Source organism: Berkeleyomyces rouxiae (genome assembly GCF_048999995.1).
Source record: "Berkeleyomyces rouxiae strain 22BRR77 chromosome Unknown BrBRR77_ptg000003l, whole genome shotgun sequence".
Classification (NCBI taxonomy): Eukaryota; Fungi; Ascomycota; class Sordariomycetes; order Microascales; family Ceratocystidaceae; genus Berkeleyomyces; species Berkeleyomyces rouxiae.
In genome coordinates, this window is record NW_027396493.1 from 3,392,287 (window position 1) to 3,418,010 (window position 25,724).

General features: G+C 50.6%; 5 protein-coding genes across 5 annotated transcripts; 2 read left to right on the forward strand and 3 right to left on the reverse strand.

Annotated features, from left to right (window-relative positions):
• Positions 1-835: 835 nt before the first annotated feature.
• Positions 836-1,987, forward strand: BROUX77_004111 (uncharacterized protein; the record flags this gene model as incomplete). The annotated part of the gene is made up of 3 exons (XM_073748838.1): positions 836-939; positions 1,073-1,233; positions 1,362-1,987. The coding sequence occupies 3 exons, from the start codon at positions 836-838 to the stop codon at positions 1,985-1,987; spliced, it is 891 nt and encodes a 296-aa protein (XP_073606536.1).
• A 4,479-nt stretch (positions 1,988-6,466) lies between these two features.
• On the forward strand, positions 6,467-7,480 carry BROUX77_004112 (uncharacterized protein; the record flags this gene model as incomplete). Its single annotated transcript, XM_073748839.1, has 1 exon — positions 6,467-7,480. The coding sequence occupies one exon, from the start codon at positions 6,467-6,469 to the stop codon at positions 7,478-7,480; it is 1,014 nt and encodes a 337-aa protein (XP_073606537.1).
• A 1,342-nt stretch (positions 7,481-8,822) lies between these two features.
• Positions 8,823-10,444, reverse strand: BROUX77_004113 (uncharacterized protein; the record flags this gene model as incomplete). Its single annotated transcript, XM_073748840.1, has 2 exons — positions 8,823-9,823; positions 9,967-10,444. The coding sequence occupies 2 exons, from the start codon at positions 10,442-10,444 to the stop codon at positions 8,823-8,825; spliced, it is 1,479 nt and encodes a 492-aa protein (XP_073606538.1).
• Positions 10,445-12,698: 2,254 nt separating this feature from the next.
• BROUX77_004114 (uncharacterized protein) lies at positions 12,699-14,385 on the reverse strand (the record flags this gene model as incomplete). Its single annotated transcript, XM_073748841.1, has 3 exons — positions 12,699-12,854; positions 12,923-13,696; positions 13,789-14,385. 3 exons carry the CDS (start codon positions 14,383-14,385, stop codon positions 12,699-12,701), a joined length of 1,527 nt encoding a protein of 508 aa, XP_073606539.1.
• Positions 14,386-18,003: 3,618 nt separating this feature from the next.
• Positions 18,004-22,501, reverse strand: BROUX77_004115 (uncharacterized protein; the record flags this gene model as incomplete). Its single annotated transcript, XM_073748842.1, has 2 exons — positions 18,004-21,639; positions 21,707-22,501. The coding sequence occupies 2 exons, from the start codon at positions 22,499-22,501 to the stop codon at positions 18,004-18,006; spliced, it is 4,431 nt and encodes a 1,476-aa protein (XP_073606540.1).
• Between the last annotated feature and the right edge of the window lie 3,223 nt (positions 22,502-25,724).

Sequence of the window (25,724 nt, forward strand, 5' to 3'; positions counted from 1 at the left end):
AATCAAGCGACGCTGTATTAGTTACCGGACAGAAATAGGATGTCCTCCGCTCGACATGCCGTATTGTTTCTGTGTGTTCGGTATGGTGCACCATCCCCAAGCCCTGAAGAACGAGTGGTCCACCTTCTCCCATCCATGTTTCTTCTACATTAACCCTAACAAATAGGGTCATATTATCAGATAAGACAGTGGCTTTCTATCAACAAGCAACGTGGCGCAGTGGAAGCGCGCCGGGCTCATAACCCGGAGGTCCCTCGATCGAAACGAGGCGTTGCTATTTGTGTGTTTTTTAGCTTGTTTTTTTTTCCAAGCTCGGTAAACCATTTTTGGTTATTTTAGCCGAGATTCTGCCGTTGAAGATCTAGATCCCAAAAAGTGCCTTGGCCCCCCCTGGAATTCAGGCGTTGGAGCCTATAAACAGCGTAAATACACTCAAAATGTCAACAAACTTATGGCCATAATTGAGCGCTCATCATGACTCATGGCCAAATCGGGAAAGCGAGACAGCCAACCGGTCAACTTTATCGCGGCTAGCCCTGATTGGACAGCGACAACGTGTGTTTATATTGAGAGAGTTTCTTCGTCACCAGACCTCCCCAATTTCCCGTGATTCTTCATCATTTCGCATCACCGTTCTCCAGAAGCACACTAGACACTCTCCTCTGTGAGCAGGCCTCTCTCCCCCTACTCTTCTCTTTTCCCCTCTCCTTTAGACCAGAGGTCGTGCCCACTGCCACCTGCAAAGGGCACTTTCTAGCCCAGCTCCCGTGTCTACTTTAGGCCCCGTCGTACCAGATCCCCCGGCCTCAAGCAGAGGCCACTCTACGTTGCCGCAATGGCCTACATCGCAACCCCTCTTATTATCGCCCGCACAATGTCTCTTACCGATAGAGCATTCTTCCGCCCGGCACAACACCGGGCCGGATGGGGCCCTGATGAGTAGGCAGCCGCACTACAGCCCACCCGAAACAACAAGCGGCACCACCACAAGCAACAATGACGGCACCAGCAGTAGCTATAACCCTGGCCACCTGGCTCATGCTCTTCCAGACTCTACCTTTCCTGCCCCCAGCATCGCGACGTCTTCGGCTTCGGGATCCACAAACTCTAGCCCGGTTGTGGGTCTGGATCTCAATTTTGATGTCGGCGCTTTGAGTGGGGCAGACGAGTCTCAGTGGCATGGCGATGCACTCCAGGGCTTCGATTTTTCTGGCACCGGTGATTTATTGAACAGTGAGTTTTTTTGTCGTTCTTAGACTGGTCCACGACGGTGTCATTGTATGGCAAATACAAGCAAGCCCATAGGAAAAGAGAAGACGTATACGGCAAGTAAACCCAGTACTAACATGTTTACTCGATAGTGACATTCTCGGATTACAGTGGCAATCTTGATGCCTTTGCCCATGAATCTCCTGTTTTAAATGACCTGGCTGTCACTTCCATGAACCACTTCACTCCCCCCGACTTTCACTTTTCTTCACTGTCTGCAACTGCTCCTATTTCTACTACATCAACTATCTCCATGAACAACATTTCCTTTGCCCAACCCCAAGTCGCACTGGCCCCCAACAACATATCCGCCAGCGTGCCGTCTTCGTCTGTTTCCCCCGCGTCTACCGACTCGCCCCCCACCGGTCCTGTTAGCCTTGAGAGAAGCAGCACATCTACTAGTCGAACTGGCTCAGGCACCAAGCGCAGTCGCACATCTGCCAATCCTGACGAGGAGGACGACGAGGACACTGCTGCCACTGTCCGGCGGCAAAAAAATACGCTGGCTGCACGCAAGTACCGACAGAAACGGCTAGATAGAATCAAGGAGCTGGAGGACGCGCTGGCCGAGGTCACAGGTGAACGTGACGACCTTCGCATTCGCTTAGCACGCCAGGAGGCTGAGACTAAGGCTCTCAAAGCGTTGATGACTCAGTTGGCACCGGCGGCATCAAAAATTACTATAGCACCGGCTTTGCCTACCAGCAACGAAGACTGATTGGATGACGATGGAGGTGGACTGGCCCGGGATTATTTTACTACAACCGTTAATTGAATGCTTGTGTGGTTACTTGAACAAGATGCAACATGACTCGACTTTGGTGTGAATAGGCTACATGGAAATCGGGGCAGGAGGAGTCTTTATTTTCCTGCCTACTCGCGATTCAGTCCACAATGAGGCAGACCCAGACTTGACTTGACTTTATTCTACATGAAAAGCATTACACGGAGGCAGACCCAGACCTACCTGTTCACTGCCAAGTGGCTCTGTGGGTGTATGACAACCAAATAGTGGGGCTATACATGCGCAAAAAGATACCGAAAAAAAGGTAACCCGGAGGGAGGTTCGGTGATTCCAGATGATCTGGAGCACTGGGAATTGAGCCCAATGCGGGGGTCGAACCCGCAACCTTGAGATTAAGAGTCTCACGCTCTACCGATTGAGCTAACCGGGCGGGTGTAAATTTGTTCTTGAAAGGTTGGCTATAATTTTCGTTTAAAAAGAAATAAGGGTTAATTAGGGTCTACATAGCGCAGGGAAATCCCGAGACGGCGTCTACAGTTTCTTCGGAGCTGGGAGACTACGGTCACCAAGGCAGTCCGAATCGGAGGATCCCGGCAGCCGGTTACGCCGCTGCCAGGTTGCCAGGACCTGCCTGGTCATTTTATGAGTGTTTGACGAACACTCCGAATGATGTAAAATAGACGAAATGAAAAAAAAAAAAAATAGGGTCTATATAGCCGTCCAACCTCAGTCGAACGAATGTTGGTGGGGATGGTTAACTCTTTGTGGGGGTTAGGGTTTATCTGGGGAAAATGATTTTTTTTTCTTTTTTTCTCTTGTACTTGTGTTTCTTGCTGCCCATAGCGGAGTGTGGACTACTGGTTCTTCGGAGCTTGGGGATGGTGCGCCATCCCGAACACACAGAAACTATGCGGCGTGTCGAGCGGAGGACTTTAAATTTCCGTCCGGTAACCAATCCGGCGTCGTGTGATCTTAGTGATTTTGGTAGACGATAAATATAGTCGAGTCAAGTCTAGGGTCTATATATGAACCACACCCGCCACCAAGGTGGGAAGCGAGACGGGCCCCGGGCCACGGAGCCGGGTTAACGTGGGCAGACAAAGTCTTGGTGGGAAGGTCGGAACTCGGAAATATATAGAAAAGAACTACGTTCGCTTCGGGCACGAGACGGCGCTGGGCTTCGAGCCTCCACGTTCCAAGCGTTTTATTCTTTTGGTTCAGGAGTAGAGTTGGTCATCTTTTGTAGGGTTACTTTTCTCACAGGTGGACCAACCGCCTGTGACTCTGAGATACGGCGTGAACATGGAAAACATTAAAAGCAAAAGGAACAACGACTATGGACCACTGGTTCTTTGGCGGTGTGCCGAGCTGAACACGCAGAAACTGTACGGCGTGCCGAGCGGAGGGCTTTCAATATTTGACACCCCCCCCCCAGTCAAGCGGGCGGCATCGATGCAGCTGTTCCGCCACTTTGTTTCTTTGTTTTTTTTCTCTGGGATACGGGACGAGGGGAGCAAAAAAGAGGTTGGTGGGGGTTGATAGTTGTTGGTTGTTGGTTGTACAAGACAAAGTGCGGTGGCGGAAAGGGAACAGACAATTGAGAGAATAGGCACTGGCCAAGATGTTTCTACAGGTACGATGTGCTTGCATACGGACCAGGACAGCCTCAGGTACAGACAGGAACCAAGTCAGGTACAGGTACAGCACACAGGCGGGTGGATTCATGTGAAAAAAAACTAGAAAAAAAAACTGCTGCAAGCTGACAAACTCTCATGGCTTGTGCACCAGTTGTTTCGTCGCTGTTGTTGTTCCGCCCCGCTGTGAGGGTGCAGGTTTCGAAACACTAGAGGCTCCTCCCTCACGCCTTAACTGACAGCTGCAGGGTATATCACGTTGGGAACGCCCAATGCATGCAAGGAGAACAAATGGGCTTGTTGTTTACGTGGGCCTGGGCCTTGGTCTGGCGGTTTCGAAGATTTACACGCGGCCCCGGCATTGTTTTGCAGCCCCACTGTTTCAAGAAGTCCGTAGTTTGAGGAGGGGAAAGGAGAAGAAGCTGATGAGTGAGTGGTGTTGGCCGGAGTAGTACAGTAGTATTGGTATAGGGAGTGGTAGTGTAGTGGAGCCGGGCCGGGTATCGACGTAGATGGCTACGACAACAACGACGACGACGACGACAAGCCGGGCTGTCCGTGTGGGTTTGTGTGACGACAGCAGCTGGGCGGCGTAAGCACTACCAAGCTGGGCTAAAGAAAACGAAGAGAAATGGACCTAAAAGCAAAAGGTTGGAAGAGGAAAAGCGGCGTGGCTAAAGGATGAGGATTGTGTGGTGATGTTTGTTTCCTGCGGGCCAAGGAACAGGGGAGAGGAAGGAGCTGACAGCTGGCAAAAAGGGACTGACAGCTGAGAATTTGCTGGTGATGCTGAGAGGGCAGCTGGCGGGCTAGATGGAAGGATGGGCAAAGGAAGAAACATAAGCATGAAGTGGGCAGTTAATGTGTTTTCTTTTTCTTTTTCGGTCTTTTTTCTCCTTGCAGATATCTAATCCAGCTGGAGCGGTACACAGTTTTACCCTAAATCCTCTGTTGAATATATACAAGTGCAAAACAAAACTGCCGAGTGGTTTGTCTGCTTCCAGCGACATTCAGCTCTTCCTGGGCCAGAGGTAGACAGAAAAAAAAGCTCCACCAAAAAAAAAAAAAAACAACAACAACAAAAAGTCAGAAAGACCTGCCCAGTAATGGCAAATAAGACCAATCTCACAAACTAAGGACGCAACAAGCAAAACAGCAGAGGCTGCCCATGTTAGATATCTTGGCTTGTTGAATTGGCTGTTCCTGTTCTTTACAGCCTCTCTGTTCAGGGGGGCTCTTTCAGGGCTCTTCCAGATGTCATCAGAGCCCTTAGGGCCTGCCGCCAGACTCTCCTACCCCTACAGGCCCTTCTCCTCGGGGCCTAGACTTCTAGGGCCTGTCTCTCTGCAGGTGTCCTTGGGGGCTTGGCGCCAGAAGACTTTGAGAAGGATGGCTTTAACATTGCCAGTTTGGGATTAGCGCCAGGGGTCAGTGAGGCGATTGTTCCATGCCCTGTCAAAAGAAGAAGACAGGTCCACATTGAGACGACGTGGCTGTTGAACATGTTCGTTCACGCTCCCTTCAGAGAGGCCGCTCATTGCTCCCTGGCGGAGAGAGACGAAAAGAATGGAACAGGCAGAGGGAAAAGGGATTTGCCGTGCCGTGTGCTGTGGGAGAAAAAAAAAGGAAGAACAAAAATAAAGAAAAAAAAGGTAACAATATTGGCCAAGAAAAACTAGGTCAACGGCGCAGACCAAAAGTATCGGGCCAATTCTACCGCTCCAACTTCTGCCCCTAGCGCCAAACAAAACTTTGGGCCAGGCAATTAATTAGGGCGCTGGGCTAATTAGCGTGCGATATAGTGGACCGGCTGGTCAAAAAAGACAAAGGAGCGCTAAAAAAAAAAATCAGCAGCTTAATGCAGACGCAGCTAGCTCCTATGCCTGTTTTTTCCTCTTCTTTTTCTTTGCTCTTGTCTACAGCGCCTTACAGTGCCTCTGGAACAGGCGTGAGCGTCTGAAGAGAGCGCTGGACCGGGCATTGAAAAGCCCGATAAGATGTGCGGCACGGTGGAGGCAGAAAATAGAAAACGCTTTAGATAGTCTGGCGGGTGGGAGATACGGCGGACATAGCACAGGCCACAATCACCAGAACAAGACCACCAGACGGGCAAGGAAATGCTGCCGGTGAGCGTAGACTTGAGCCTTTGCCAGTTCTGCTGCCCTCGCTCTGGCTGCCATGCCGTCTCATATAAACCCGCCGCCCCTTCTCGCCCTCCCCAGTCCATTTTGCTGCCCTTGATCCCGGCTACCCTGTCTGTCTCTCTCGCTTGGACACGCACGCACACACGCACGCCGAATCGCCAGTCTCGTCCTAGGACCACCACACTCGTTGTTCACTGACTTGCAGTCACTCTGTCGCTCGCTCACCCACCCATTTACTTACTATACTACCCCTGTTCTGCCCTGTCTTGTCCATTGTCCCCCAACCCACAACCTACTGCACATATCCCTGGCCCTGTGCACTCTCATTTTATCAGCCTACCCTCCTATAACACTGGGCTTGTGTCCCCTTTCTCGCTCGCTTTCTTTTTAATCTCGTCCCATTCTTTTCTCTTGTGCTGCAAAGCCTTCGTCGTTCTTCCGTTTCTCTGTCTCGTTAGACAACCTGAACCTTGAGATCAACAGCTCTCACTTGTTGTATCTTGGTCGCTCACTCTTTTGTGTCTTGAGTGTTTTTTATTCTCTCTTTTTTTGGTTCTTTTTTGCCTCAGACAAAAAAAGACTTGCTATATAACCATCTCTCACGAGACATTCTTTCTTTCCAGCGATTCTTCCATTCCTTCACCTCAAAAACGACTCGTCTACAAATCACTACAATGCAGTTGACTTCCATCGCTATGCTCGCCGGCGCGCTCGCCGCCGGCGTCTCTGCCCACCCTTCTCCCGCCCCGGCTCACCTCAAGGCCCACGGCCAGTTCCACCAGCGCCGCGTCGCCGCTGCCTCGCCTCTCGAGGCCCGTGGCGCCGATGACAACAAGGTCATTGAGTTCTATGCTGCCAACCGGCCCACCACCACCTCCACAACCACCAAGGTCGTGACGCCCACTCCCACCCCTACCTCCACGAGCACGCCGGCTCCCGCCACCACCAGCGCCGACTCCGACTATAACATCGCCAACGTCGTGGCCAAGGTCTCCAGCGTCGCCGCCAAGGTGTCCTCGGCCATCCTGCCTGCTTCCACCACCAGCTCTTCCGCATCCACCTCGACTGGCACCGCGAAGCAGTTCTGCTCCGGCTCTTCCAAGAAGCGCGCCACTTCAGCCGATATTTCCTACGTCGGTAACACCGGTACTGCCACAAACTGGGGGTGCAACATCATGGAGATTGAGTGCAACACCATGAGCCTCTACTTGTACACTATGGAGGTCAGCAGCACTGGCGGGACCTTCTCCTGCTCGCACTTCAACAAGATCGGCCCTGAAGGCAAGATCGACGGTTTCTGGTACTCTGCTCTCGACTTCACCATCAACGGCGGCGAAAAGAAGTGCTTCGCCTTTGACAAGAACACCCAGGGTGGCATGGCCTGCTCCGCCGGCACGTCTGTTGACAGAACCACCATCGGCCAGCTCAGTGGCACCTGGGCCGAGTACGACTACGGCTCTGACGTCAACTCTGACAACTCCGGCTCTGACGTTTCCGTTCTGGTCGCCCAGGCCGCTGGCCGCAAATTTATCGGCATGTCTATTGCTAACCCGTCCGGCACGATCTGCTCATGGGTCAAGAGCGACGGCACCAACTTCCAGGCCTACATGTCGGGAATGGAGGACCTGGACGGCGTGGGCTGCACCGGCTACTACAAGGGTAGTCTGACCGTTATTCTGGGCGACTAAATGTCTCTTTTCCCCATCGTCCCCGAGACATTGACTTAGGGATGCCTTTGTTGCCGAGGCCATGCTGGGGCCAGGTGACATTCAGAATCATGACAGCATACACGATACCACCAGATTCTTGTTTTCTACTTTTTCCTGTTTTCTCGCTCTCCCTCTGAATATATTGCCTACAGTATTTCCATCTCTTGGCCTGCTTACTATCCCTTCATTGGTGGTCTTCTGCTTGGTTTTCTCTTCTTATTCGCTCTCTTGCGGCTTTTCTGCCTCCCCGCCTGTCGTTATCCTACTTCAGTTTGCTTTTTTCTTTTTTTTTTTTTTCTTTCCCTTCTTCTGTACCATATTTAACCCGGTTTAATTTTTCTCTTTGTATGCTGAAAACAAAAAAAAAAACAAAATATCCCAACGTTCCCAAGTAGTCCATATTGAGCTCCTCCAGTGCCGTGATCCGTTACCATGAAGGTTGTAGACAAAGAAAAAAGCCCTCCTCCCACTTGCTTCAACACAGCCAATCACATGTTGTAGATCGCCTGTCGAGTATTCCTGGCCAATCAACGCCCGGCGCACCGCACGACCTACACGCGGTGTCTCGGGTGCAGCCAATCAGCGCCCAGAGCGCCCTTGCAGATGCCACACGAAAACGGCCAATCAGCCGTGCAGGTAACTTTAGCAGCAACACAAAGGTCTTTTTTTTTTTTAGTTGTCTTTGCTTGCTAGCTAGTTTTTTTTTCTTGTTTTTGTTCTCTCACTCTTTCTTATTTAGCTTGCCGCTTTTTGTTCTGTCTCTGGCCCTCCGTGCCTCGCCTAGCTTGTCAGTCCATTTATGAAAAGAACGCACGAGGGAAACGTGCTGCTCCATTCCTAAGTGCTGTTCTGGTCTTCATTCTCAACTCTTTTTCTTGTTTTTTTTTTGTTCTTATTAAAAGGGGCCTTGTCAGAAGGTGCCCCTACACACCCTCCAAGATATATCTGTGCCACAAGTAGTTGTATGAGTATAGTTACAAGGGACAGCGCTGCATAGTTTCTTTCCAAATAACTACGCTTTAATTACATCTGTGCCCTTGGTCTTGGCTTTTTCTGACACTTCATGCGGCACGAAACAAAAATAAACGAAAAAACACGCATTGCAACACATGACACTGCTCAAGCTTAGTCTACAAGTACTGTAATATGCCAAATGTGAAGTCAACTCGTGTAATCCGTCAATGTCATCGATATGTAACTATGTACGTATAACTATTCATAGTGCTTATGTACACTTATACCTACCCTATCCAGATCCTAGATACAAACACCGCCTCACCTGCGATACTGCGCTGACAGTAAACTCGATCAGGTATTACCCTCAGACCTTGAAGCCACCCGTCCGCTTCTGCAGAATGCCCTCTGGGTCCACCGCCGCAGACACTTTCTGTGCCAACTCCTTCTTCTTGGCGCCGTAGCGCCCAAAGATATCCTGTGTGTGGAACCCATCGTTCATGAACAGCGGCCGCGCCACATCCGGCAGCTTGCCTTCGGCCGTCAGCCCGCGCACCGTCTCGCCGATGCCCTCAATCGTCTGCACCATGGTCGCATCGATGCGATCGTACTGTGCCGGGAGCAGGTGCCCGTAGTTGATGTCCAGCACGATGCGGTCCGCCGCGTCGTCTAGCGCCAACATGTCGCCGCCGCGGTCGCGCGCCGCGCGCGCCATGACGCGCGGAATCGGCTGGTAGGCGATCACGCCCACGGCGCCGACCACGTCCTGGATCGACTTGGAGGCTGCGTACCACTTGGAGTGTACGGCGGAGTAAACCTCGGCGCCGTGGTCGGCATCCGGGTTGGGGAATGTCTCAGTGCCAATGGTGAAGACTAGGCCGCGCGAAGAGCCCCAGTTGTTGGTGTCGATAAAGTCGCGGTACGACCGAGCTTTTGTCGTGTCGGCCACAGGGTCTACAGCCGTGAAGTTGTCAAACAAGCCGGCCGGAGGCGCCTCGCCGTCGTAGAACAGGAACATGGTCCACACGTGCACGACGCCCAAGCCCATCTGTCGCGTCAGGATCACGCCCGCCTTGGGGTCTGGGTAGTACTCGGCGAAGTCACGCATGGCCGCCAGCAGGCGCTTCTCGGTGTCGGGCGAGTCGCCGAAAAAGTAGTTGCCGCCCCAAACCTTGCCGATCGGGTGCGCCTTGACGACAAAGGTCGTGACGATGCCAAAGTTGTTGCCGCCGCCGCGCAGCGCTTGGAAGAGGTCCGAGTTGGTGTCGGCGCTGGCCTTGGTGGTCGTGCCGTTGGCAAGCACGAGCTCGTATTCGACCACGTTGTTGGCTGCCCAACCGTACTGCGTTGATAGGAAACTCAGACCGCCTATGTGAAGTTGTCTCGTTAGCAAAAGTCTAATAGTAGTCGGGCGCCTGCACCAGTCGCCCGGACAGGGTATCTTGACTGCAGATAGCTGCAACGATGCATCTGAAGACAGCCAAGGATCTGCATCTGCTACATGGACTCACCACCCAGAATAAACCCGCCAACACCGACATCGCTCATGCGGCCGCCAACCACAGCGTATCCAGTGCCGTCGAGCTTCTCCATGACATTTCCCCACTTCTGTCCACCACCGAGGCGAACCGTCTCGGTCTCCTTGTCGAGCGTGACCTCGTTGAACTCGCCCATGAACAGCAGCGGGCCGCCATCGACGCTAGACCAGCCGCAGTTGGAGTTGTGGCCGCCGCTCTTGATGGCGAAAGTCTCGCCCGACGCGCTGAGCAACTGCATGGCCTGCGAGACCTGCTCGACTGTGGTCGGGATAATCATGCACGACGGTGTCATGCCGGCGCACCGCGTCGACCAGTAGCCGAGGTTTTCTTTGATAAAGGTTAGCGACCAGCGGTCCTTGACGGTGATGTCGGTTGTGCCGCGGATCGTGTCACAGACATCCGCGCTTGCGAGGCCGGCAAGTAGTGGGAGGAGGAGGGAGCGGAACCTCATTGTGAGATGATGATGGCCCCGGATGCTTGATGAATGAATGAATGAATGAATGCAAAGAAAGAAATAACACAGAATGCTAGAATGAATGTAGATGAATGAATGCAATGATGATGAAGTGAAAGAATGACTGAAAGCAATGCAACAGTTACCAAGCAAAGAACCCAGCTTGTGACTGTGGTGTCTCTCCTCTCAGCAGATGTCCTGGGCAGCGGCCAATGGATACTCATATACTTTGGTCGACATCTACACTCATGCCCATGACCTACACGTATCAGCTGATCCAGGTAACCACATTCATCGCAATCTTTCTTCGGGACCTCTCGGTCTTCATCTTGGATGCAAGGATTGTGCACTCTCTAATAATAGAGCCCATACACCATGTCTTCCTCCTCGCATTCCTTCCATCGCCCTACAGCGGCAAACAGATGCTCTCGGCTCTCTTGGCCTCTTCTGAAACAGCCGGTACTGGTATTGCGCAATCCCGGAATGCAGTTTAGGTTGATCTAGATTCTCTGCCATGAAGGACAACCCCGGCCAGCCAGCTGTTTCAAGATTTAACCCAGGAGCCCACGCCTCTTTCATGTCGTTGGTAGTCCGCCAATCCTGCGTCTCTCAACCTTATTTTAAGCGCCACATGCTCACAGATGTCATTTTACCTGCCGAGAATACACGTATCATCGTCTCAGCCTACCAGGGCATAATTGCCTGTGTGTTGCTAAACCTAAAATTCAAAGATGGATTTAATACGATATTGTTTTGTATACGTCGGTTCTATACGTCTGTATGTACATACACGTATATATCGATGCATCCCTAACCCTATCTAGGTGATAGACACGGCATCTCATCAGGGAGATATCACAAAGTGCCAGATGGAGGACTCAATTCAGATTGAACCCCATGTAATTCTTCAAGTAGCGCCCCCTTCCTTTCCCCATTCTTAAACATCTAGGTGTTCGTATAAACATGACCTTGGACGTCTGTAGGTGTTTTTTCTTCACATTGGAAAAATGGTCTAGACACCAAGAATCTCCCTCGACAGAGAAAACAGGTCTTGTAAGGGTATTTCTACATGTTTTTCTACGGCTGGGGGTGTTTCTCTTCATTTCGTTCCATTTGAACTGTTTTATGTCAGAGCACTAATAACTAGTCGTCAGGGACTCCTAAGTTGACCAGAGAGGTTCTGCCAGCCCGGTACTGCCAAAACCGACTGACTGTTGGAGATTCTTCTATGTACAGTCTTGGCGACCACAGTCTTTCAGGTTGGTCAGTATCGTAAGAGATTGCGAGTGTGTCGATTTAAGCTCTCTTTTCTTTGGTTTAAACAGATCACTTAAACGTTTATCAAAGTTGACAAATACTCAGACCATGCCGGATAGCTTGACTAAACGCCGGTTGTACTGATTGTACTGGTTGTTGTCCAAGTTGACGTCGAGCAGCCTACCGCCGGACGATTCGCTTTTTTTTTTGACTTGGCTTGGCTTTTTTTTGACTTTTTTTGACTTGACTATTTTTAACGTGTAGTATTGCTTGCCGCTTTTTTTTTTTTTTTTGGCCAATACAATTTAGCCGCCTTTTAGCAGTTTCACTTCCATCCAAACATCATTAGCAACGTGGCGCAGTGGAAGCGCGCCGGGCTCATAACCCGGAGGTCCCTCGATCGAAACGAGGCGTTGCTAGCTGTGATCATGAGTGCGATCATAAGCACTGTGCTTTTCTTTTTTCATGGTTCTTCATCGTCTTTTGTCATGTGGAGTTTCTTTTTTACTTGAGCACGTTGCCTGTAGTGGCTTGCAGCTACTCTGGTTCCATTTCTTTCAAATCATAAAAAAAAAGAACCCTTCCCTATATTGCCACAAGGTATGTAGTTAGAATTGCCCCAAAGCACACGTAAAACCCACTCGGAGCTGCACCTCCACACACGCGGCCGCATCACGCGGCTCTCGGGCCCCCTTTCTTCATTTCCTCGCCTATTAGTAATACATGTCAACTCCTGGATACACATTTTTCCAGGCTAAGGTGAAAAGGACCCTTATCTCTGGTGTTCCTTTGCATATTGATTCCAGGGAGCCGCACATGAGCCTTCTTCTACATCTTTTTCCATCACCGGTCATAATCGTAAACAGATGGAGACAGGAGTCTCGTTATATATGACACCCCTTTAAAACGCCTTGTATGAAATAAATACAAATACCTAACAAAAAATCATGTCCAACACGTACACACGCTTGGCGTGGCCTTCGCCTGTTGAAACTCAGACATCTTGGTCCGTGGCCTTGGTAGGCTGCGTAGTGACATCCTCAACTGTCTCATCGCTAAATTTCAAGTCCTCCTCAACACTGACGGTATCCTTGATCCGAAGAAAGATGATCGGGCCTGCAATCAGAAGACCACCAGTCAAGAAACCCCACTACAAATTATAATTAGTTAGTACTAAGAGCGGATTTTGTTAGTACTGGCGGGTAGGGATCGACTTACTGTTGAGCCAAACATGGCATCGAACGAGATGCCCTTGCCATCCATTGCCCACCAGATAGCAGCGCCGGCGGACTGTAGACTTTTGTAGATACCCGCAAGGTTGGCAGCCTTACGACCCGAGTTGGAGAGTGCGCCCATAAACCAATACACACTAGTTTGCCAGAGGGCATCAAAGAGACCGTAGAAGAAGAATAGGATCATAGGCTTGATGTAACGACTGCCATCAGACCAGTCAATTCTTTGCGATTCCCAGGCCTTGGATGTGACCACCTCGCGTGTAGGTTGGTCTTTTTGCCATGCCCAACCAGCACCCCAAACACCAAAGCTCAGAACCATGAGCATGCACCAGGCAATCTTGGCACGCATGGCACGACCGATACTGCCAAAGTCCAGAGCATAACCGTAGATGAGGGCGCCAATAATTTGTGCTAGCCAGTATAATAGACTGTTTAGCGCGCGGGTTCGGGTGTTGAAGTTCAGGGCGTTCATGTCGTTTAGTTGGTAGGTGTAAAAGATGTTGGAGGCCATGAACATGGGAAATAGTAGGATGACCCACGGGTCGTCGGCAATGGTTTCGTATAGACCAATAAACTCTGATTTCCAAGTAGGGTTTTTCATAAGAATGACCTTGGATCCATCTTCACGAATGACGCTCTTAGCATTGCAAAGAAAGAGGGCAAGCAAGGCACCAATGAAGGTGAGGGTGAGGAAGGCGGCATATGTGCCATCGTTGACGGGGCCGGCGTTGTTGTGGATATTTTGAGCAAGAGGAATCTAAAAGGTCATGACATGGACGTGTTAGATAAATGGAGCCCAATGGGGATTCGGGACTCGGAACCCATGGGAAGATACATCGATAGGCTTACCAGAGCTCCAATGACGGCACCCATGTTGAAAATGGCCCAGAACCACGAAATATACCGACCCTTGCTATCCTCTGGCGGGTAGGACATCATGATAGCACCTTGAGCGGTCCACAGGAGACCAGCGCAGACTCCGAGAAAGGCGCCCGAGAAAACAACGAAGCCGCGGTTTCTGGTGTGGTTGTAGCAAAGGAAGGCTGCTACATAGACCGAATAGCCAATACCTCCCAGCGATAGTGTTAGACGAACACCAACAACATTGGCGATGGTACCGGCGAAGAAGGCGACTACGGCAAATGTTGAATATAAAGCGGTATTCGCATCATTAGAAGGCTTGGTGTCAATTTGACCACCACCTCCCATACCGCTCAATGCGTTGAACATGCCAGGACACAGGAAGCATACCATGGCCACCATGAACAGTTGGACCTTTGGTGATGCGTACCATAGTTCACGACCTAAAATCGAAAATGACTTGTATTGCCAGGTGTTGGGACGCGCCCCATGATGTTCCGTAGTGTCGGGAATTGTGGTGGGGCCGGATTTTTCATTCTGGATAGACGAGGCGATTTGGGCGACAGGGGGCGAATCGGCAGACATGATTGCAGTTGCGATCAAGATCGCGCGGTCGAATGCGAAGAAGTGAGGTCGTTAGAGCGAAGCCGTAGAATATGAACGATGAGTAGGGCGTTGCAACAGAGAGAAATATAACTTAAAGCGGCAGCGTGGCAGATCCGCGATTAAGGCAAAAACAAGGGTTGAAAATGCCAAGGATAATACCCGCGATACAAACAAAGCCAAGGAGTAGAAACACGACGTTCTTGAGCTTATAACTAGCTTTAACCTTGGCAGGTCAAATGTAGTACTTTGGTGCGTTTCTCACACGATACTTGGCTGAAAAATGACAGAATGCGTTGCCTGAGGGAACGCAGTGAATAAATAGAGAATGGCGAAAAAAAGAGCAACGATGGCACGGGCGATATTAAACAGCAAAAGTTGCCGTGCAAGAGATAAGCACGATGTCTTAGTAGGTCTTACACTGGGTCCTGCGAAGTGGTCCGTGAAGAGAAGAGGGGAGATGAGGAGCGGAGGGAAAAAAAAAAGGACAGGATACGAGAGGAAGTAAGTGATGAACAAAAACAAAAGGATAGAAAAGAATCGGCGGCAGGAGAGAGGGTTATACTGATTTGCTGCTAGGGAAGATATTTAAACAAAAATGTTCTGGGGTGCGTGAGGAATGGAGCGGCAGGGTTCGATGGCTGCTAGATGGTGGACAGAAGAAGCGAACGAACAAGCACGGCAGAAAAGGGAGAAACGCCACGAGCTTTATAGTACCGCAGGACTGGGAAGTTGCAAAATGCAAGCGCGCATCAAGAAAAGGAAGCACGATAGCAAGATTGCAACAACTCGACCAGTGGAAGTCACGAAGGCGCAAGGATGGGCAACAACTCGACGAGAAGAAGGCAAGATCCCATCACATGAAACCACCCATCACCTAACAAGATGTAACCAGAGAATCGGGGGTTAGCCAAGTAGAAGCAAACACGGAGCAAACAGACCCGCCAGGAAATTGCCCCCCGTGGAATCGCCTCGACAAAGGGGTAGAAGCCGATCTGCGGGATTGATTGGTACGTAGCGCCGGAGAGCGACTAGCAGCTGGCATCTAGCATCTAGCATCTAGCATCTAGGAGCTGGCAAGACAGATAGCTGATAACTCCTGCTGCAACATGGATATCTTTGGCTGGTTGGAGAGCTGCCGTGTGCTACATCCAAACAACAATGGTTGGGAGGAGAAACGGTGGCGCGTGACTGTGAGAATGACACGTTAATGGACCCTTGGGTTTTAGTCTTCGCAGCATACATATCAAATACGCCATATCACCAAAGGCGGAGGCGGGAAGGAACGCGCCCCCAGACAAACAGCCGCTAGTTATCTATGTGTGTAGCTACCTGCAGGCGTCGTGTCGTGACGGACGCGATAACTACTGCGGAGTTGATTATCTTGTCTAGTTCGCTTTATACGGATAAAAGCAACCAGGGGAGTTGCGCTGGTTGCCTGACAAAACAATGCGGGTGAAGGCGGCGGGTGGGTCTCTCGTCCCAGTTCTTCTTTCGCTTCTTTTTGGCAGTTGCGGCATGCGAACATGCATGTATGGCAATGCATGCATGCACGCATGCATCGAGGGGCGCAAGTACTTCGGTACTTGGGTGCCTGTGCCCACAGATGTACACAAGCCTTCTATACAAGCAGCTATAGTTAGTTAGTGTTGCTTGTAACTATGTACCTTTCTACAAATGCATTGCCTCCGAGTTAATTCACGACACATAGTTATCCCACATCAAATTACGGTGTCTACGCTCGCTTACAATCAAGAATCAAGCCCTCCCCCCTCATTTGTTCCCTTGACTCCAACTACCTATAATTAACGTGGCTCCGTCTAGTCGCGTATGTGTGTCTGCTCTGGCCTCAGTCCGGCCCGTAAAAGGCCGTTAGCTGCTGTTTCGAACGGCAGATGGACTCCATCGCTTCCTTCTGGTCGCCTTATTGGCTGGATAAGCCATGGGAAAAGGGCTGGCTATCGGGCTAAGTCGCCGGGACTTTTGACTATTTACATATGTAGCTACATCTGTATGGGGGACAGTGAAGGGGGCCTCTGTATACCAGCGGGCAACCCGCTGTATTCACAGGCTGCTTACTATCACATCTCAAGTCCTGTCTTGACCACCACAACAACCGCCCCTGGCCCCCTTAATCTGGCATCACAGGACTCGACAAACAACCAGAGTAACAATGCGTCAACATGGATACAGCATTTGATGCGTAATCGAATGCTTGTTTGTCCTAGCTAGTCGCAACTACACAGTGTTCATGGAACTTTAGTTGGTATCACAGGCACAAGTCAGCACCTAGAAATAAGAAACAGCGCCCCCTTCTATCGCAGCGTGGTAAAAAAAAAAAAAAAGAAAACAGGGGGGCCTAGTCAGCGCAAACTCGCTAGGCCTGTACAAAGTTGCACACACTTCTTATAATGTTTAGGCGACATGTAACGTTTCTTTATTTCCTGGGGAGAGCAAAGCTAGTCTGGGTAAACCAGAGACGAGACATTGATAATCTTCCTATCAGAAAGCTGGCCGGCGGACTTTGGCTTCGGTCGCTGACGCCTGTGACATGTGAGCTGATCGTCGCGCCGCCTCTCTCTATCTCTGTGTGCCCTCCAATCTAATCTTCATCTAGGTGGAGGCAGCACCAGCAGCTAAGGCCGACGAGAGCCGGAGAGATGGACAGATCAGAGCCGTCTAGAATTTCCTTTTCCACTCTTCTCCCCTCCTTTACTCCCCCCCACCACCTCTCCCCAATCCCTCCTATCTCTGATCTCCGGCTCACGGAACACAAGCAGCCCAGTTACTTCACCACTGCCTCCTCCCCAGAATCACGTGTGGGTGGCCCCCACTGCTTGTCTCCCTTGCTGATCTGCCACGCTACAGTGTTTTTGTGTCCTCAGCTTCAAGTCACTGTTTTTTGGTACGGATACCTAATTTGACATGACATACCGTCAATCACAGCCTTACAAAAGACTGCCATGAGCTCCACGTGATTCCGCTTCGTCCCAGTCCAGAACCCATTCGTTCCAGGGAAAAGAGTCCTGTTTCAAGAATTATGAATACTTTTACATTCGTGGGAGCTACATTTAGAACCCGTAACTACATCTTCTCTATTAAGAAGCACTAAACGCGCAAAGGACTACTACCCTGTGTCCGCTCTACCAGCGTCCTACACAAAGACCCCACCACAGACGCTGGGCTTGGTCTTAGCCTGTACACAACACAAAAACATTGAGAAAAAAAAAGCAAGAATGGCTCAATAAAAATCGTTAGATTGGAGATATATATATAAAGTCAGTCAAAGGAGACCCTCAGTTGTGAGGCCACCGACACGTTCAAACATCAACCTGGCGCATTTTTTTCCCTTCCTCTACAGTCAAGCAGGAAACCCTTCAAAAAACACGGAAAAAAACATACAAAGCTGGAAATGAGTGTACATCAGGTGAGAAGAACGATAATAAATCATGGGTATCAAAAAGTGGTGTACCAGATGGCTGGCGATGCACCAAGCTGAAACAAAAAAAACAAAAAACAATGGGGAAAAATAATCAGAGAAGAGGAGAAACTTTTGCGTTTCCATGTCAAAAAGGTCTTGCCTTTGGGCACTGCCCTTGCTCAGCGCTGCATGACTGCCGCGACCTCACGGGGCTCCAGCATCAGGCTTTGGCGATAGTATGTAACTTGGACATTGCTGTGATCATTACCCTGAATGCGGTCAAGATTGGCTGAAATCCAGTCCTGGATCTCGGGCACCTCGATCAATCGGTAAGGAATCTGGAAGCGCTGCAGCTCACCGATGATTTTGGCTGTGCGAGCGTGTTTGTCAAAGTTGACGACGGTGATGCCACTGTTGCTCTTGCTGTTGGTACCGCTGTTTGAACCACTGTTGTTGTCAAAGCTTCCAAGTCTGGGCGAATTGGGCGCCGAGGTCGAGGCATCGTAGATTGACGAGTTAGGGTGAAGCTGCTTAGTAGCCTGGTTGCCAATATCGACAAAGGTCAAGTCTGTCAGGTACATTCCTAGGAAAGGGAGGCAAGGAGGGACGTGGTCGTGCAGCTTGCTGCGGAGAGCCTTGTGATTGTGCTGGGGCTCGACGATGGCCTGCAGGTTCTTGAGCATCTCACGGCGCTTGGGCGAGATGTTATCCCACGTCTTACGCAGGCGAGTAATGGTGCTACTGTTGAGACGACAGATGATGGCCATAAGACCATCATAGTTGTTAAGCTCATATAACTGGTACGAAATTTTGATCCATTGCTTGATAGCAGCAGCACGCTTCTTGACTTCAGTGTACCCGAGAATGTTCTCCGCGACAAAGTTGGACAGAGCAGTGGACAAAGTAGACATGGCTTTGACATTAGGGGCATCAACACCAGCCTTCTTCATCCACTGAGAGCCAAGGAGCTCGGTAGGCATAATGGAGCTGAAGATGTTCATTTGCTTGACAGTGAGCTGACGAGCAAACTCGAGTGGATCAAAATCCAGAATGCTAGGAGACGGGCCACCAGACTTCCAGTTGTTTAGGGCGTTCATGGTACTACGGCTGATCTGGACCTGCGGCATAGGCGTATCTGGAGAAATGTAAGCAGCAATGGCCGTGTTGGTTTTGCCCATAGAGGAAACAAGGCGGGGTACGAGAGCACCCTCGTGAGACACTCTTTGAGCAAGTTCAACAAGACGACGACCAGCAGAAGGAAGTACAGCAGAAAGTTTGGTGTCGGCAAAAGGAACAATGACCTGCAGAGCATCGCGATCGGTCTGGTCACGCCAATGAGACTCCATCCAGCCCTTGAAGGCATTGTATACACGCAGGCGGACAGGACCAGACATGTGCGGGGCACCAGCAACATAATCAAAGCGATCAACCAGAGCCTGAGCAAAACGAACAGGGCTGCAAAACAGGCGGAATGTTAGGTAGAAAGTAGAGACAAACATGGCATCAGGCGTAGACTCGTGAGTAGTTAGCCGCTCAACCAAAGCTGGAATTGTACCGCCAGTGACTTGGCCCTCTTTGTTGAACATGAGTTCATGAGCATATGTCTTGACTAGGAACTTGTTCTCATCCTCCTCGGCATCTCCTTCAGGACTAGTTTCAAGGGACCCAGTGTGAGATGAGCTCTTGGCGCTCAGGCCAGATAGAGACGACTTGTTGCGAGGACCATCGGGAGTAGTGGCGCGGGTTGAAGTTCGGGAGAGCATACTAGATTCAGAATCCCGACTAGTATGAGTAGTGCCACTGTCAGCGCTTGAAGCTGCGGGTGTCTCAAACGTGGGGGAGGGTTGGAAATCGGTAGTAGCAGCAGATGTGACCTCATCCTGTTGGGCCTGGGGAACGACATCTACAATGGTAGTAGAAATTTGCGGTAGAGGAGGGAGAGAGAGCTTAGATGACTTGGGAGATTGGGACTGCTTGGGAGCAGACACGTCGGTGCCAGATACCCCATCCTGGCGAAGTGAAACGGCTGAGTCTTGGGCCGAAGCAGGGCGCGAATGAGACATTGAAGAAGAAGAGTTACGATGCGCAGCTTCAATCTCGTCAAAAGTGGCCTCAATCTTATCAAACGTGTCGCTAGTACCGGGAGTAGTCACCTCAAGCTGGGGAACCTCGGGTAAAGGCTTATCCATGGATGAGGCAACACTAAGTGAGTTGTAATGCTTGGGCGCTTGGGTCTCGGTAGGTGGTGATTTTGATGTAGAGGTTTCGGATTCTTCGGTGTCATTTGATTTCGGGTTTGAAAGCTGGGTCTGGGACTGTCGGATTTCGCCAACTTCGGGTATTATACCCTCTGGTGAGGCAATCGATTTCTCGACATCATCTTGGTCGACTTTAGAGACTGAACCGGTCGCAGCAGAATCGCCATTGGCAATCTTCTTGTCCAAGTCTAAAATGGACAGGTCAATTCCGAGGGACCAAGACTCGTCAAGTTCAAACTCGAAGTCGCCAATTCGTTCAACAACCCATTTAGTCTTGGCCACACAATCGCCAGCGGCCTTCACGCAGCCAGTGGCAGCGGCAATCAAAAGTCCGTTTTCCTGGGGCATTGCAGCATCGTTGTCTTCGTGCGAAGAGTTTTTAATGACGTCGTGACCAGCAGAAACCAGTTCCTGAATTCTTTCAAACATTGAAGCGCGAGCCGCGGTAATTATGTCAGCACTAACGGTTGTTTGGAAGCACACCACGTCCACAACGGCTAGTAAGCCACCTCCTGAAGTTGCAGATTGCTTGATAGAGAGCACCAGCTCGGTATGTGATTGAGATTGAAACTGAAGACGGCCGATAAATGAACCAAGATGGGAAAGGAAGGTATCGTGATTTTTGCTCAGGTGCTGAGAGACAAGATGTTGCTGAACGGGAAGAGATGAGGGGCCTGCCACAGACATCCGGTGCGAAATGCCCAAAGACCATCTCTGCACACGGGCTGAGCCAGCAAATGACAGTCTGTTGTTATTCACAGGCTTGTTTCTACCAAAGGCTGAAGCACCCGGCGAATAAGCGTTTGACAGACGCTTGTTTGGCACTGTAACAACTGTCTGTACACTGTGAGCACTTTGCGGGGCATATGACAGTAATGATTGGCGTCGAGACGAAATCTCTCTAGATTCACGGCGGCTGCGTGCTGAAAGGGAAAATGTGGGAGTGGTGGTAGGGGTAGAAGCGGCAGAGGTAGAGGCGGACGTTGAGGCAGAGCTAGTGGTAAGAGTAGTAGTTACAGTAGCACTCCCAGAAGTATCAATAGCAGGAGTATCATCAGAAGACGAAATGGAAGGGGTATCAAATGAGGACGAGGCGTCGGTAAGAGGTCCAGGGGTAGGATCAAAAGCTGATGTATCGTCGGCAGGCGGGGTAGGGGGGGTGGGGGTTGTCACAATGGTTTGTGATTGTTGTTGCTGTAGTTGAGTCTGAGACCGGCTAGAGGCAGATGAGACAGCAGATGCTGAAGAAACTTCGGTAACAACGGGCACAGCAGGGGGTGCGATGGTTGGTGGTAGCCGATGGCGGCGGTCGTCTTCGTAAAGGTCCAAAAATCTAACACCCTTGAGAACAATCTTGAAAGCCTTGAGAATCATCTGGTCTACAATATCGCTAATGTCACTGACGCCGGCAGGCAAGTTCCCCCGTTGGCACTCGGGCAGCTGTTTGGCAATCTTGACAAGGGTGGACAACTCGGCCAGGAGGGATTTGCGCCCCCGGCGCATGTAATCATTGCGCTGAATAGTAGGAGACTCGCGGGTAAGACAGTCGGTGCGTTCCTACACAGCAGGTTTGGGTGGTTAGTAGGTGTCAAGGTAGGTAACACAGGGCAGGAAATATACTTACCAAGAGAAACCGCACTCCTGCTATGATGCCTTTCATGAATTCCTGGTTTCCAAAGATCTCTTCATTATTGACAGAGGTGCTCCGCAGCAAGTCCCAGAAGCTCAGCAGCGCAGCTAATAAACCACGCATCTCCACTGGGTTGTAAGCATCGCAGTAGTTGGTCGGCAGCCATCCCCGGGATCCGGTAGCAAGCAAGGCGCCATCTGCCCAACCATTAGTGTGTATTGAATGGACGAGTATCACATCTCCCTCGTTCAGCGGTAGGGTCACGCTAGCTTCTCCGGATGAAGAGGTGGGGGTGAAGGGAAAGATGGCGCGCAGAAAGTTGTGGAAGACGGGTGGCTGCAGGGACTGTGTCTCATGATATTCGTGGTTCTGGTGCTGGTGATCGTAGTCCGACTCATCTTCTTCTTCTATTATTTGATGATGATGGTGATGGTGATTTGTTTTGGGCTCGAAGGCATCCATTCCAGTCCTCGGAGTAGCTGGCGGTGTTATTTGGGACTGAGAGTAGATCCCTGAGGCGTTGGTCTTGTAGGAATAGTTGCTAGTGGTAGGACGATCTGATGAGGGTGAATAGTGTTGATTTGAAGAGTAGTGTGACACTTGTGAGGAAGAATGATGTTGTGTGTACTTTTGCTGCTGTGGGTGTTGGCGTTGCGATTTGAATCGCTCTGACTGGTCTTCCTGTAGCGGGTAATCGTCCTCTGACGAAATGCTGCCCTTATGTATACTCAGAGGAGCCACTTGAAGACTTGTTCTCACAGGCTGTGAGGCAGTAGCAGCTACTTCCATGATGGTGAGGCGGATGGATAGCTTCCAAGCTAGGAGAGACTATCTAGTGAAGACACACATGGGCTGCTCTGAATCACGGTGTCGTAATCTAGTGGAGGAGAGGTAACGGTGAAACCGCGCTAGGAGGGGAGCAGGAGAGATGCAGGTCTAAGGTTGGAGATGCGACCGTATGCTAAGACTGCGCAGTCTATGGGCTGGCTACGGCGGAAGATCTGGCGATGGGGGCTGCTGGTATCAGGGCGGCAGCGGATAATGGCATATAACGTGATGTATCGATGAGGTGATGGTAGCCAAAGAAAAGTCAAGCGCGGGCGTCGTACAAAGGCCGAATATCAATATAATACCGGCAGGCAAACACACACACACAAAGCAAAAGTCCGAGAATTAAAGAGCGGGCGGATAATAAAAAAAAAATGAAAAAGGAATGTCGTGAAGCAAAAAAAGGCTGAATAAAGAAAGAATAAAGGAGAGGAGGAAAAGCTAGCAACGACTGAGCAAAAGCCAGATGGACGGCATAAAGTGTAGGTAGAGATGGGCGCTCCGGAGGGCGAGAGGAACCAAGGCCAGTTAAGGAGATCAGCAGAGCAGGCGAAGAGGGGACAAGAAGAAGATGTAGCAGGCACATGGGGAGACGGAGCAGGAGCATGGAGCATGGTTGCCAGCCAGCCAGAATCGGTCCCAGGATACCGCGGTGCTTAATTGGGGGCAATTTATCGTCTGATGGGTGGGCGTGCTTGCAGACACACCCCTTCCCTTTTTTGCAACAGCTTCCCTTTCCCTTTCCCCTGTGCTGTGGTTTGGCGGTCCCAAGAGGGAGGGACCAGGCTTGCATTTGTGGTAGCTTATTTTGTACCTGCACACTTGCCAGTAGCTGTGACAACTTGAAAGAGAACTGGACGAACTCCACTGGAGCAAGACACTTGCTTTATTTGCTGTTTGCTCTTGCCTTGTCCTCCCTCTTGTGCTGCTGCTCTTTTTTTGCGTCTCCCTTCCCTCCCTACTGCTGGCTGCTGTCCTGCCTTCTCGGCGAGACTAGCGGAATAAGGGCTTCCAATAAGCAGCCAAAACGTATACAAAGAGAAGTACAGGGTTGACAGGACAGGAGATCAAAAAAACCAGGGCTTTTGTTCAGCAGAGCACAAGAAAGGGTGTACATGGAGAGTTTTCCAGGGGGTAGACAGACAAGCCACTTAATGTTCAAGGGGTTGAATTACAAGTAACTACAGATACAGGTTGAGGTGTTATTGTGTAGCAGTTACTTGGGAGTTGCAGTTGACAGTTAGACTAGACATTCATGTAGTTGCTGCACCTACCTGTAGTCAGCACCGGCTAACTCCTCGACGTGTCTATAATGACGGTGGGTGCAAGCAGAGACGATCCCCTTCTTAGTGCTGAAGAATCCAGAGCTAAGCCCACAAAGCCCACAATAACAATGGCAGGATGCTGAAGAGAAAGTAAGTTTTGCCACGGCGAATCGTTGACTTGACGGATTGCAGCTGAATAGACAAAGCCTGACGCCACAGCATTTGGTCATCTAGACAACTGTGTGTGCAAGTATAAGTGCTGTGATGTATGCATGCGAAAAAGGCAGGGAGCGAAAATTCTGCGTTGAGTGTGCAGGTAACTGCCTGCATTCAATCTTAGCGCGCGGCCGGGGGGACAATGCCGACAAGGAGAAGAGAAGGCCGTGGACCTGACATAATCCACACAGACAGCCAGCATTTTGAAAGAGCCAAATGGTGCGTGTCCCTCGGCCTCTTACAACGCTAGCAAACACGAGATTCATGCGGCGGAGGACAGGTGAAAGCACCGGATTTTCGGTGTAACTGACGCCAGGTTTCAACAAGGTATGGACAAGTATTGACTACACAGCCTACACCGGCCCAGGCAGGTACAAGTAACTATGTGTGTACACACAATCAAGGCCACGCACTCTTGTGACAGCACCGCCTTTAAAGTTTAGCCGTGTTTATGCTCCGGCGTGCGTGGCTTGTGCGATGTATGTACCTGGGCTTGTCACAAGTACAGAAAAGGACACTGAGAGCGACCAACAGGAAGCAAAAAAGTTCGTGCGCTTAGTGCGTCGGCCGTGTGTTGTCTCATGACTGTTCGGCAGCTGTTTAAGTCGTTCTATTTTGATCGCTGCCATCCACGCCACTGGAGCTCCTTTTTGGTGCTGTTCCAGCCACTGTTGGCCGCCTTGACTTGCTGGCTTGCTGGCTGGCTTCCTGGCTGTGTATGGCTTCACATTGGCCGGTGGCGCTGGGTCGGGACTTGCAATTGGCGACCTCGCTTGGTACTTGTTCAGGATAGGATACATTGGGTGACCAAGAATGTGTAAGTTATGGTTCACATCATCCATCCATTGGATTTATGTACGTATGTACATGTGTGTATCAAACAAGGTGCTCCGTGCCGATAGATCCAGAGCTAGTTGTGACTGACGAACGACATAAAAAGCACCCCATCAGCAGCCCATGTATAAAAGCTACAACTTGTTATGTCTATGCAGGCTGATGTGATGCTGGACTCCGTGCCAAAAGCTCAAAAGAAGAGACCAAAAAGCTCCGGCTCGCAGGAAAAAGAAAAAAAAAAGCGTTAGACGAAGAAAAGAGCTCAGTGGGTTTTGGTGGTGTTTTGGGCTCTTCCGAACCTCCCATGATACGCGAAATTACACAGCAAGAAAGTGTTCAGAACATGGCACAGCGCGAATAGCAAAATCGTCCCAAACTCACCACCACCACATTGACCTCGGTCCGTCATCGCTCTCGTCCTTGTGCACAATACTCGAGGTCCCCCACTCGCCACCGTCCCGAGACACCGGGTCTCTTTTTTTTTCTGGTTTCTTTTTTTCAGGCTCCGCTTGTCTGCTGCCCTTCGCTTGAGTCGTCTCTTCTCGCCTCCCTATCTTCTTTTCTTCTTCCCTGCCAACTTTCACTGCTTTCTGTCTTTCCAAGTTGCCCTCGCTCTCCCTCCCTCCCTCCCTTTATTTCCCCCCGTCGCCCTCCACCGGCTCAGTTTGATCCCACACCTCTTTCACTGACTATTTCTGAGCCAGCCCCTGGCGTGAGGGTTGCTCAAGCAGCCAGACCAGCAAAAAAGAAACTTGACACAATTCACAGACACTAAGCTTAGGCACAGACAGAAAAGACGCACATTCTGCATATGGATAACCCAGACAGAGCCGAGATCTGCAGTGCATATTCTATGCTGTGCGTGCTGG